This window comes from Apis mellifera, linkage group LG13 (genome assembly GCF_003254395.2).
Source record: "Apis mellifera strain DH4 linkage group LG13, Amel_HAv3.1, whole genome shotgun sequence".
Lineage (NCBI taxonomy): Eukaryota > Metazoa > Arthropoda > Insecta > Hymenoptera > Apidae > Apis > Apis mellifera.
In genome coordinates this window covers 7,265,860-7,279,207 of record NC_037650.1, presented here as the reverse complement: position 1 = coordinate 7,279,207, position 13,348 = coordinate 7,265,860, and the positions used below count along the sequence as shown (strand labels likewise).

The 13,348-nt window shown below is 36.7% G+C and overlaps 1 protein-coding gene and 1 long non-coding RNA gene across 3 annotated transcripts in view; one reads left to right on the top strand and one right to left on the bottom strand.

Annotated features, from left to right (window-relative positions):
- Nucleotides 1–13,348, top strand: part of LOC413596 (receptor-type guanylate cyclase gcy-4) — a 28,155-nt gene that overhangs the window by 1,880 nt on the left and 12,927 nt on the right. Inside the window, exon 1 of one of the 2 annotated variants that reach the window (XM_016915851.2) lies at nucleotides 10,821–10,916. The exons of the other annotated variant lie outside the window; for it this stretch is intronic. Coding sequence (XP_016771340.2) covers nucleotides 10,830–10,916 — 87 coding nt within the window. The 5' untranslated portion in view covers nucleotides 10,821–10,829. Of the gene's footprint in view, nucleotides 1–10,820; nucleotides 10,917–13,348 lie in introns of those variants that run through there. 2 annotated transcript variants of the gene reach the window in all.
- LOC102656472 lies at nucleotides 9,309–10,767 on the bottom strand. Its single transcript, XR_003305925.1, has 2 exons — nucleotides 10,646–10,767; nucleotides 9,309–10,564 (listed from the first exon to the last, which is right to left on the bottom strand). It is a non-coding gene; the product is annotated as an uncharacterized LOC102656472 (long non-coding RNA).

The following is a 13,348-nucleotide window of genomic DNA, read 5'->3' as shown; positions in this document are numbered from 1 at the left end:
ATTTGCAAAAAACTTGTTTGCTTTGCGAGCCAATTGCACACCGCGTCGTGTGCGTCGTTTTGTTTGCAATTATCATAAAGAAATCTTGGGGCTTGTCGTTGATATCGAGTCTTGCGTATCGCTCTAATGGCCGCTTCTTTCTTTCTTTCTTTCTTTCTTTCTTTTTCTTCAATTACCGTTAAACCGGTTGTCTCGTTTCGTTCTTTTTTTTGGTTTTTTATTCGCGATTCTCGAATAAACACTCGTTTCTTCTTCGTTTATATTGTTGGATTATTATATTGTTTCATTGACCGATCCGCTCGATATCGATAAAGGACTGGTTAGATAAGATTTATTCTAACAGCTCGATACTTAACTCGATAGTTATGTAAGTTTTTTTCGCAATATTTACAAAACAACTCACGAATATAAGAGTCACGAATGGTTTTTATTATCTGTATAGAACCGGACGTGTTCTCAAAATTTTGTTTTGACGTTACGTTACATCTGTTCGCGAAGATTCGCATAGATAAGTCTTCGTTTTTGTCCAAAAAATTTTCACGACTCGTCTTTCGTTGGAATTTCGTTGGAAAATAATCTTGATGCCTAGTTTTGCCAGCCACAATATCAGCGTGTTTTCGAGCCATTAAGGCCGAAAGGATGTTGCAATACAGGGGGATTTATTGATTACGATATCAATGTATTCGCGGAATTCTGATGAATCATTTTTCGAAAGAACGCAAGATTTATGGAAGTAAGTTTCTGTCCGCAAAAAAGATTGCGATCTTTTTTCTCGTGAAAAATAGATTTTTATCTCGATTTATGAGGAAAAGAAAAATTTTCCGTTTAAAATTAAAACTTACCAATTTGCAATTCGATCGACGAGCGAATTATCCTATATTTCCTGGCTATTATATCTTCTCATTGAATAACAAATGCAATTGGATCGTCACGCAGCTTTTCAAGTCCAAGAAGTCAGGGTCTCCGCCACACCATTGCATCGCAAAGATAAAATCGAATCTGGGTCGCAAGACTGTGCGGTGCCTCTATCGGAAACGACGAATAGAAAAGTCTCGTTCGTTCTGGCGGGCCTGTTCCTGTTTCCGAAAATTCCGTTTCGACGAAAAATTGATCGCTCAATCCAATTCTGACGAACTTGAAAACCATTATTATCTTTCGTGCGTAAAATTAAACAATTTTTAATCGAATTAATTAAACTTATCGCGTGAAAACTTGCGTGAATTATCTTGCAACGATCGAACAATTTGCCCATCTTCGTTTCGTATTTGCGCAAAAATTAGCGCGAAAAAATTTTTCGTAAAAATAATTTCGATTAAAAATAATCAGATCACGAATCCAGATACTCGAGTAGGATTAGAATCAGTTTACCTATTAAGAAAAAAAAAAACATGAAATCTATAGATCGAAATTCATATTATTAAACGTTTCTTATGACACGTTAAGAAGATCGACACGTAAACAGGTTCTTATTATTCGAATCGAGTAAAGAAATAAGTTAGTAAAACTGGTAAACAGAATTTCGAAAAAACTGGACTCGGATAGTTATTACGGCCGGATACAAGTTTATCACAATGTTTCATCGGTCGTATGGCCAGTTACGTCACAACTGGATTTTCCAAACAACTTCTTGTTTACACGTCTTATATATTTTACGTAGATCCCTTGATCCGTGAAACTTTGTCAACCGTAATCTCGTACCGTAAATCTTCCCCATCGCGTCCTATCTCGTCGTCCATCTTTTGCGCCCCGCATTCGAATCTCCCGCGCATTCCCACACTCTCGTATCGCAACGTGATCGAAGCTCTATACATCGAAAGTACGATCAGTACGTTCCTTGATCTCACCCAGCGCGCAAGGTTCGTTGCTATTCTCGTGAACAACTCGATGAGATGATGACGGCTTGCCGAGTTACCCGCCCAGTGTCCTCCTTCTGTGGCGTTCACCGTGACTCACTCAGTCGATGACGGTGACGCCAACTATGACGGAGCTATTTTTCGACAACGAATCTTCTCCCTCTTAGGAAGAGGGAGAAAGACGCGGCCGGATATGAATCGAGACGCGCTCGTGAGAATTATTTAACTCGTAGGCGCCAAGGCGATGCGCGGCTTGTTGCGGCTAAATTCGACGCGCGTCTTCTCTGAAATTACGGAATTACGGCGCAAGTGATGAATTAACCCGAGGGATCGCGTGGAGGGGGGAGAATATTCTCGATATTCTCCTTACGTCCAGTCATAATGAATATTTATTGGTCCGAATTGGCGAGAAGTCGGTGAAAAATAGACGCGGTTCTTTTGTGAACCGCATAACCGATTGCGTAATCGGCCAATTTATTCCACGCTTTCACCGGTCTGAAAACATTTTCGAAGTCATTCAAGGATCGAGGCTGCCGAGGCTATCGTCGAGCAAAACGTCGACTCGGTTGATTCTCCGTAACGGTTGAGCAACGATAATAGGAAAATTTATGAAATGGCTGTTATGGCTTGTCGTTGGCCTGCGCGTTCATCATAGACAAATAGAACATCGCCGTTTATTTGCCCGGAATATTGGCAAACAGAGTTGATTAAATTATTGCGACTCGTTTTTTTTCTCCATCATTTCCGGGGAAGCTAGTTTCTAGAAACGAAAAGTCAAAAGTCTCGATTGTGGATAAACAATTGGACGAAGGGAAGTGGAATAAAAATAGAGCGAAGCAACAACGTTTCGCTTACGATGGAAAGTGGGTGATGAAACTAGTAGAAATGGACGCGTCATGATCAGACGCTGCTACTGTACTCCTGTGGGCGAACGACGACCCCTCCTTTCAACTCTCCATCTATTTTTACAGCTTACCTTTGCTACGAAATTTAGATGGAACACGGAGCTTAAAATTGTCAAACGAAGGAAATTATATTAAACTTTTGTCTTTCGACGGTTTCAATTATAATTTGCACAGTTTGTACGAAGATCGTTTGTTATATATATAGCATTCATAAGATGGTTGCCAAGATACGTTAAAAGTGATAAATATTCCATCAAATTTTTACTCTATATAAATTTATTTTTTCAACCGGAATTCGTTTATTTTCAGATGAACTGACGTTATTCGATTTAAAGATTATTTTAATTTAATAAGATATATATATTGTGATTCAAATTTATATACGTATACTTCCTATATAGTATACTTTTGTAAATACACGAAGATATTTCAAAGACGCGTGCATACGCTTGTTATAGTTAAAAGATTAATCAATTCGAGATTAATGACCCCTAACGAACGTCCAACGCTACCAATGACGCAGCACATTCGTATTGAAAAAAAGAATAGCGCCGATACAGAGAATTCAAAAGTTCGAGCTTAAAATCGAAATCTAAATTGTACGTAAAATAATTACTTTACAATTGGTCACAAGTATTTCGCGATCTAACGATAATTGGCCGCGCGCGCGTTCACGAAATGGACACATTCCTGGATCAATCGTTTCCCTGATTAGATTAGAACGCGATTAGACGACAGAATGTTGCGACGAACTGCCACCACTTTGCATCATGCATTAACGAGCCACGATTAATGAACCATTTCTTTTTAACCTCTAACCTCGAGGAAAAGCATCGTGACCAACGATGACGTCGCGGAGATCAGCTGCTACCCACGTCGTATTTCGTTCAGTCGACGAAAGCGCAAGCTGCGTCTCGATGGTGCAACCAACTGCCCGAGTTACGGGTCATAGATCTTGTCTTATTATATATACGCTGTATGTACATATATACACGTATATATATGCATGTATGTGTATATATATACACGTACATACGCAGTTTTCGCGTTGAATAGTATACGCGAGAGAGACTCGCGTGTCAGGGACAGTGCTCACGTTTTCTCTGGCTGATTACAACGGCGAAGAAACGTACTTTTTATAGGTTCGTTACTATAGTTGGCGCGGGCTATGGTTAGAGTTGTTCATTAATGTGACGGCGGCCGGGCGCGAAACGATGATCGTTAAATTGGTACCGACAACCGCAATTATACTGTTCCGTTTGACGCCGCAGTTTTGCGCCCGATCACCACGAGAATTTTGTAACGAACGATTCTTCAGGACTGAATGGAGGATTGCGGCGTGAATCGTTCCCGATTTTGATGTAAATAAGGGAACAAGGTAGAGATCTTGTAATTTTTTTCCGTTTCTTTCTTCTGCAGTCCGTGTTGCTTAGTGTTATGATATGATATTGCTTGGTTCTCGATGATAAGAACAATTTTAGTATTCGTAGATATATATTGGCGTATTTTTTCAGTAAAGTTGTTTCGAGAAACGTAGTTTGTTGACTCTTTTCAAACGATGATTGACTCGTTTAACAATTATCGAGGTCTACGGATGTAAGCAGGGTTCCCTTGGAGAATATTTCATCAGCTGTTCGCTGATATCGTTCGATTTCTCCTCTTAGCAACCAAGAAATTTCTTTAGGAGAGTGCCTGGATTCTCGATCCCGAGAAGCGGCCTTCATCGAAATTAAATACCAAGGACATAGATCTACTTACATCAGCGAGAGAAGCTTAAATATTAAACGAAACAAATTGACCGTTTGATATTATCTGCAATGTTTTTTTTTTCTTTTCAAAAGGATATATTGTAATTTACATTTGGTAATCTCAACATTGATTACTGCGCATGCCTTCCAGACGGGATCTATAAAAAAAGAAAATAACGCGAAATTTTTGATCGAATAATTCGAGAGCATGCGCAAATATTCCTTTTCATGTCGGACGAATTACGAATCATCCGCGTCCTTCGTCGCGATTTCGACGCAAATAATGCTCGTCTGCACGTGCGTTGCCGTTTGCAGGGCGTCGTCGTGGTGCGCTATTCATTTATTTATCTCGTACCTCCGCATCGGTGCCACGCGCCGAGATTTCCGCGTCGCGTGCCAAATATTTTCGTGGATGTTGCGCCACACGCAAGATTTCGAGAATGCATATACAGGCCATAAACGAGCACGTTAGCTTCGAGCAACGGACGTTTACCTCGTTAGTTGTCGTTCGTTCGTCGATCGAAAGTGTTCCGCCTTTCCTCGCACGCGTGCCGATGCGCAGAGCGCGCGAGCCGAGACGCCATTGCAGACGTTTGCACAAAGCGGGTCGATGACTTCCACCCACCTGCCCATCGGCCACACTGTACAGTCCGTGCTTGGCCTTGGCACCTCGCGATCGGTCAGCTCGCCTGGCACGCGTGTCCACGTGGTTACCAATCCTGAAACATGTTCGTGCCTCTCTTTATTGGCTTTGCGGCACTTTGACCGCGTTCGAGAGGAATTCGAGTAGATGGGACGACGGCAGTAGTGGGGTTACCTTCCAACATTTGCTCGAGCAATTTTTTTTCTCTATTTTTACAGAGTTTTTTTTTTTTTTCCTTTGATACGGAGAAGGACGTCACGAGTTTTAATCAAGTTTATACCTGCGCTGTTATTTCTGTTATTTCGGTGTAAAATTATTTTCAGCCGTTGCTTTGGCGAACCGTTCTTTCTCAAGCTTATAAACTTGTAAACAACAGTCTCGCATACACGATTGAAAAAGAAAGTACTTCGGAACGCATATGTTTGAAACTTCCTCCACGAGTACACCACTCATCTCCTTTCGAGAGATTTAAGCAATTTAACTTTCGCTAAATAGTTGGAAAAATGTTGTAAAGGAAGCAACCGGATGATTGACCGGTTTCGATTCCCAAACGAAATTTTTACTCGAAAGAGGCTTCGAAGGAGAAATTCACAATGGAATGTTCCATCACCGCATACCAACTCCGTCATTAGCATAAACGTAAAAGAATAGACGAGCCTCGGTTCGAGAAGCGACTTCGCGGCAACGTTTTCTAATTATACGTTTACGCGGTTGAAATTAGGGGGAGCTAGGTGAGTTGGCCGGATCCAAGGATTTGGTTTTCGTAAACGGGCTGGAAATATCTCTACTACGCATCGCCGATACCGAGCGATAATCCTGTGCAACGCGATCTTGCCTTTCAACATTTCCACGATTCCGATTATAGTCGTTTCTCTCGAGCGAAAATGAATTGGCCCTTGTTCGCGTGCGACGATCCAACGATCCATCGTTTCTCTCCTTCCGTTCCCTGCTAACCTGTTGTGGAAAATCAAACGTTGCACAGATGGTTATGTACGATACGTTGGATTGGACCACGTGATAGCTAGCATGAATATAAAACTTGTTTACGAGCTCGTCGATGCAATTCCGTGGAACAAGTTGTTGTTGTACAAAGAGCCTTGATTTCATTGCCGTAGACGAGCGTGTAATGCGTGCACGCCAATGCTTTGGTCTTGGCATTCCGTGTTCGAGGGTCGTGATCGTGCTGCGACAACAACACGGAGGATTAATTAACAGGAATTTATACGAAAAGAAAAATTCTCTCTCTCTCTTTCTCTCTAAAAAATTTTCTTTCGATTCTCTCCTTCGTTGGAAAGGAAGGAGGGAAATTTCTTCGAAACTCACGTGAACCGCGAATGATTTTCGTTAGATTCTCGGCTAATTCTTGTTTAACTTGGGATCAAGCGATTCCCGGAAATTCATTCTATTCGTGAAACGATGATGAAGTTGCGTGACCTATTCTGCTTATTCTTCTTCGAGACTCGATAGAACTCGTGGAAAAGAAGCAACGTGATTGGAATTTATTATTCTTAGCTCCTGATATTTCCCTTTTTTGTCGCTAAAAGAAAACTCACTCTATCGTGAGCGGAATGCATTTAACGCTTTAAGGCATTCGTTAATCGTCGCTTTAATTGCCCGTGTTTTCTTTTCCGTTTAAATTCTTCATCGTTGACACGTATATCTTGCATATTCCACGATACAAGCCTCAATGGAAACTAATCTCTCTTCGCTTGACTCGAAGCCAACTTAGCTTATCTGTAAACTCAAATACAACGGTTCACTATTTCACAAATGTTTACTATTTCATAAATTCTTTCTTTTTAATCGAAATGGGTAGGGTAACTTTCGAACTGAATGTTTTCTCAATTTAAAAAAAAGAAAAAAATATATAACAATTGACAAGAAAAAAAAAGAAAAAAGAAAGAGAGAAAGAAATGTTTGATAAAACTGTTCCGTCGGCCCGCAGAATAAAATAAATTTCAGAGAATTGTAGACTAAATATCGATCCGTGACAAGATCCACGCCAATGCGATTTAATCCTTCTAATCATTCTGGATTTGTTAAAAACCTTGTTTATTACCGATCTGGCATTCCGCAACGTCTGTCTACGTCACGAGCAGCCATAAGTAGGCATTATCTGGTGCGTCAGAGGGAAAGAACGAAAGGGTTAATCGTAATCGTCGCACAACGTTACCAGAATATATAATGGCTTACGAAGAAGCGAGATAAGAGGCGGTGAAAAATATCGATCCCATCTTATCTTTGTTCTGATTTTATCTGCTGGCGTGGGCGGCTCAAATCAATAAATCGAAACGCAACGTGTTCCCCCGCGAACAGTTATCTGTGTATACATGGAGAGATGTGTGCACGTTTCATTTCGTTTCAGACTGTCTGAAAATATTTGGAACAAAGAGGCATGTGTGGAACAACGTCGGATGGATATTGATTTAATGCATATAATTGATAATTTGGAAACGAGTAATCACTTTCCTTTCCGACGCGAAATGTAATAATTAAATTGTCGAAAGATCGATCGTTGGATTCAGGAATTCAGGAATTTAGATTATAGCTTTTTATAGGTGTTACAAGTTTAGTTTAGAAGAGATATAGAGTTGGATATGTAGAAACTTTATTTACTCGAAAATTGAAGGAGCAATTTTATGATCCAAGTAACATTGGACATTTTATGCCAACTAGTTCAGAGTCAAAATAAATTAAATGTATTTTTATATTTTCGTAACCAGTCAGGTTTATATATATATTTTTATCAAAATATATAGAACAATGTACTTTGTACGGATTGATTTTTCGCATCACTATTTGGATCGATTTATATTTATCTAACATTCTTTCTTCTTATTTTTCATTCGTATAAAATATCGAGGACATTGGATAAAATTGAAAAAGAAAGAAAGAAAATCAAACGAAACGGAAATAATCTAATTCGACGTAACATCTCTCCAACGGTTAAAATTATAAATAACTTTAACGAAAAAAAAAAAAAAAAAAAGAAGAAAAAGAAAAAAGTTGCAGACGCATTCTTCGAATTCTCAAAATCATCACAACAACACATCGCATCTTTAAATATGTATTTTCTTAGAACCCACAAAAAACTATCTGAATATTTATGCACAAGCGGTAGATTTCTCTTTATACAAATTTTTTTGTGGAACAAAAATTCTGAATCGCGAACAACCAGACAATCACACGGGGAATTCTGCGTAAAAGAAAAAAAAAAAAAAAAAAAGAAACACCAGTCTATCGCACAAACACTATAGGCTTCTGTTAAAATGTGTTAACACGTATTTTAAACATCGTACGATTTCGATTGGGGGAGTAGAAACTTGTTTATCGACTTGGTCGCGTAAAAACAGTTCGGAAACGATTACGTCGATCCTCGATGTAAAAAGACGTTGATTATTATTCGAGAGACGAGCGACAGGACGTATCTGAGACGAAATACAGACTGGTTTTCACGACCACCGGCCAAGATTTTCGAGACGACCCCGTTACTTGCGCGATTCCACGGTTTTCTTGATCGCGGGCAAGGTTAACCGGTCAGTGAGCTCACGAGCAAACTCCCTAAATCAAAATTTAAAAGATTGTAATTTTTCCTTCCAACTTTCCTCTTCTTTCCAAGAATTCGATCTCTAAAGTTCTTCTAAAAAAATAGGATATCACGTGAAATAATACGTAAATCGACGTAAGAGATAATTTTTCAAAGAATAAGTCTATACAAAAAGTTCTTGAAAATTTCTAACTTTAGAGATTTATGTGTATGTATATATACAGTGTTTGAAAATAATCAGATATTGTAAATATTGTAGATATTAAAATATTGTTTAAATTTTTTGAAGAAGAATTTCTTGAAATTTTGCTTGCCAGATATTATACGTTAAAATAAAGTAAAATTTTTTCGATTAATCATTCTTTTTCCTTTTTCAATAAATAATATTTAACTATGATGTCGTAAAAATGTTGGTTGTAAACAAGTTTTTGCTTGTTAAACAAGAAAAATAATATCTATGAGATGAAATACCAATAATTACAATAATTACAATAATCATTGTATTATACATACGTACTCATTGAAAACGATTCTTTGTTCTTTCGAAAAGTTTCTTTTTCATAAATTTGATATTCGATCGAATCAATGATTTTATTCATTTTATTCATTAACTTTTTATCGATTTCTTTAATTCCGATCGCAGTTTTCATATTACAACATATACAATATATATTGAATGCGCGATGTTTTTCAACCTTTCTCAAATTGTCTTTTATAAATAACTCCTATATTAACATAAAAATTAATATTAAAACAATCAATAATAAAATTTTGAAATATAACCACATTAAAATGAAGAAACACTGAAGAATTTCATCTGAATTTAAGCGTCTATAAAATTAATTTTAAATCGATTAAAACGAATCTTTCAAATCGTTTGGTATTTTGCAATCTATAAATTGAAAACTGTCTTCGTCAATTACGGAAATTTTTATCAACTCCCGATGTAATAATTTTACTTCTTTATTTCATAATTCGTCAATCTGTCATTACACTTGTCATTTTCCTCATTTTCCTTCATTATGCCAGTCTCTTAAATTGCTTGAATTTTTACGTAAGAAAGATGTGTTGATGAAATATTTGCATATTTTGCAATCGCTCGATTCTTGTAAATTTCAATATCCGTCAATATCCATAACGTACCATGATTGACGTTAAACTTTGTGTACTTGCATTTTCTTGGTACCACCACGTTATACACTCCTCCTATGATTATTATTATCCAAACGTGGGCTCCACCTTCCTCCTAGCAGAGCTCTGTCATTATCATCGAATGCAAATAAAAAAAAACTGCCCGTTTGCTCGGCTCTCGTGACGTCTCTCGAATCGATTTATCGCTCCCAACCTTGCCTACTCGATATCACGTTCTCGTGCAGAGGATAGATAATAGAAATAGGGGGATATTGTCGTCTCGTTTTCCGTTTGAAAACTGTACGAATTCGCGCGTGCGCGTCTCAAGATTCTAGAATCGATCCTCGATCGAAATCGGATGGGGCAAAAATCTCTACAGACTGAAAAAGAAGAGAGGAAGAGAAGGGAGGGAATTAATTTTGAGAAAAATTGCATATAAATTGAAAAAGAAATTATCATACTTGCTTACACTTATTGCACGAAGAATACGATACGAAAACATCTTCTGTAATAGCAAACGTAACATCATTTTGTACATGTTCGTCTGTATCTTCTGACTCGGCTCTTTAATATTATTAATAGATAAATTATTGCCAAGATGGTCCCGATGATTGTCTCTTCCGGTGTCTCAATTTCTCTGTATCAAGTGCGTGTGATCGATCATTGATCAAACACGTGCCCATCATCCTTTTCCATTGAGAAATCGCCGCCACTATTTTCAGGCCGCCTGCGTTCCACTATTTATCGTTATCGATTAGCGTGCGCGCACACACACACACATACATACACATGTATACATATATATATGTTATACGTACTTGAGTCGCCCAGACAAACAAGTGTCATCATGACGTCAATCCACAACGACAACGGCGTAGCTGTGTTGCGTAGTTTTATCAAGATAATTAAATATCTATGTACGATATACAAATAATGCTCGTGCCTACGAGTGTATATGCATTTTGGTGTAATTACATTACGCCATGTATTTTAACGGCATGCATGAATATGCTGTTATCTAGTCGAACCATTGTTGCTCGATCGTGGCGAACTGCATCCGGTTCGTTGACTTCCTCTCGTTCATTGATCGTAAGTATAGATAAAGAACGCTTGTCTCGACCGACCCAATCGATCATCTCGCGATTTTACATCACATCGATCGATGTTGTAATAATTATTAGCAAAAAAAGAAAAAAGTGCACTCACACAGTGGAAAATTAGTATAATTACTAGTTTATAATAAATGTATTAATACATTGTGAAAATTGGATTTTTAAAATATTTGTGTTATTCAATAACGAGAGTATTATGTTAATTCTTAATTCTGTTAATTTTATTATCAAACTAGTTATTGCATTGTTTATTATGTTATATTTTTTAATGATGAGTTTAAGTAGCAGGAAATTATATTTTTATATTATTGTACGACTTTATTAATACGTGTGATTAATTTTAGATTTTATTCTATTAATTTTTTACAATTATTCTAATATAATTTCTCTTCTAATTCTCTTTTTCTCCTTCTCCGTTTTATCTGTACTCGAGATTTTAAGAGTTTCTCTCCACATGTTTAACGAATTTATCTACGAATCAGATTTTCCATTCAAAATACGTCTATTACATTACATTACGTAATAATAGTTTACTTTTTCATTTTCGTCGGTGAAATGCAATTTCATCCTTTCTTTAATTCGCGTTAGAAAGAAAAATTATCATCTCCATAGACGTCCGTTGATGCAAGGCATAAATTAAGAACAAATCAAAATGCATGTGTAGCATTAAATGAAAAATTGACTTAACTTTTCGAAATATTTCGTGAAAATCTTATAAATTTATAGTAAAAAAAATGTCAAACTTACTTAATATTTAATTCTTGAGGAAAGGAAACAAGATCAAGACTAGCCAATTAATCAGGTGACTAATGTTCAACCCTTAAGCGTTGATGTAACCTTGCACACTTGGATGACTCGTAATTGGATTAGCGATTGAATCGAAACACGGCTCGTTCCCATGGAAGAGATTGCCATTATCGTGTCATTGTGTCCATGTCGATATCAGTGAACGTCAACAACGACTCTTTTAACATTGTCCGCGATAGAAACGGTAGCGGCCACCATGTTTGGTGGACGAGGATCGGCACGAAAATAATTTCGTCATCGTGCACTAATCGATTTGTTTATCAGCTGTACAACAAACATACAAGCGAGGCGTTGCATTTCCGTTAGGAAAAAACAATTGATAAGAAGGTTGTCTCGTATTAACTTACCTCCTATTAGCCTCTCGCCTCTCTTATCACGCTTCTACAGTCTACTGATTTCGCACGGTATTTGAAGAATGACGTCTCATCGTTCAACGATTATCCTCTTTCGAAACTCCTGTTTTTCATCCAACGACTCGCAATTGATACGTTTGAACAGATAAAATGATCGTTTTCGAAGAAGACAATGTCACGATTAAATATATATATATAAGTGTCAACAAGTATTATTCGATTTCTCGCAATAAAAGAATATTGTTTCCAAGTATTGTACGATGTAATGTAATTTTTCTAAATACACTTTTCCTTCTTTCGAATAATTTATTTCGTTGAAGAAATTCTTTAAGTTCTTTCTGTCTCGATCGAAGTTGATTAGTTGGATCTGAAAAAAAAAAAAAAAAGAGGCAATTAATCGTATCATTATTTTGCATCCTATACCAGTTTTCTCTGGTAAATGTATAATTGGTCAATTTGAGTAGTTCGATCAATAAGTCAAATTGCCATTTATTGACATATTATGTTTAATCTTGTCTATTTAAAATCTCATTTAAAAAGCTAAGTAGAACGTATATCTAACTAAATATGTAACTTACGTCAATGCTACAGCGATTCTATTTAATTTACAAGCTGCAAAATATGCGAAAAAAATTGCCAATTGAATATAACAATTTTGAGAAATTTCAACGAAAATCCTCAAACGTATACGTATACGTATAAAAAGATTCTCCCTTATATTCCAAAAATTAATGAAAATTTATATCATAAATTAATTCACCTTATATTTCACTTTAACGTATAAATTGCGAAAATACTTAATTAATACGATCGTATTTACGATTTATTATTACACAAAAGAAAATATTATATATATATATATATAAAAAAAAAAAAAACTGGTTCTACATCATTAAATGGAATAACAACATGATTCATTTGAATCACGCCCAAGGTTTAAATATTAAATTGTTTATTTCAAAGAATTCTTTGTAATTTATCGAGAAATATTTATTATATTATTTCGCAATTTGTATCCGTATCTCCGTATATCCAAGGCAAGAAAATTGTTAAAATAATAAAATAATAATTTGAACACAATATATTAATCGGCGAGTTCATTCGCGCTTTTTTCTTTTCCTTTTTTTTTTCTTTTTTTTTTTCTTGCCAAAGTAACGTTTTTCCACGTTATCAACGATGTAAAGTAAGGTCGCACAAGTCTAGTCTTCGACGTCGTCAGAATCTATAGAAAGCCAATGACACATGTATT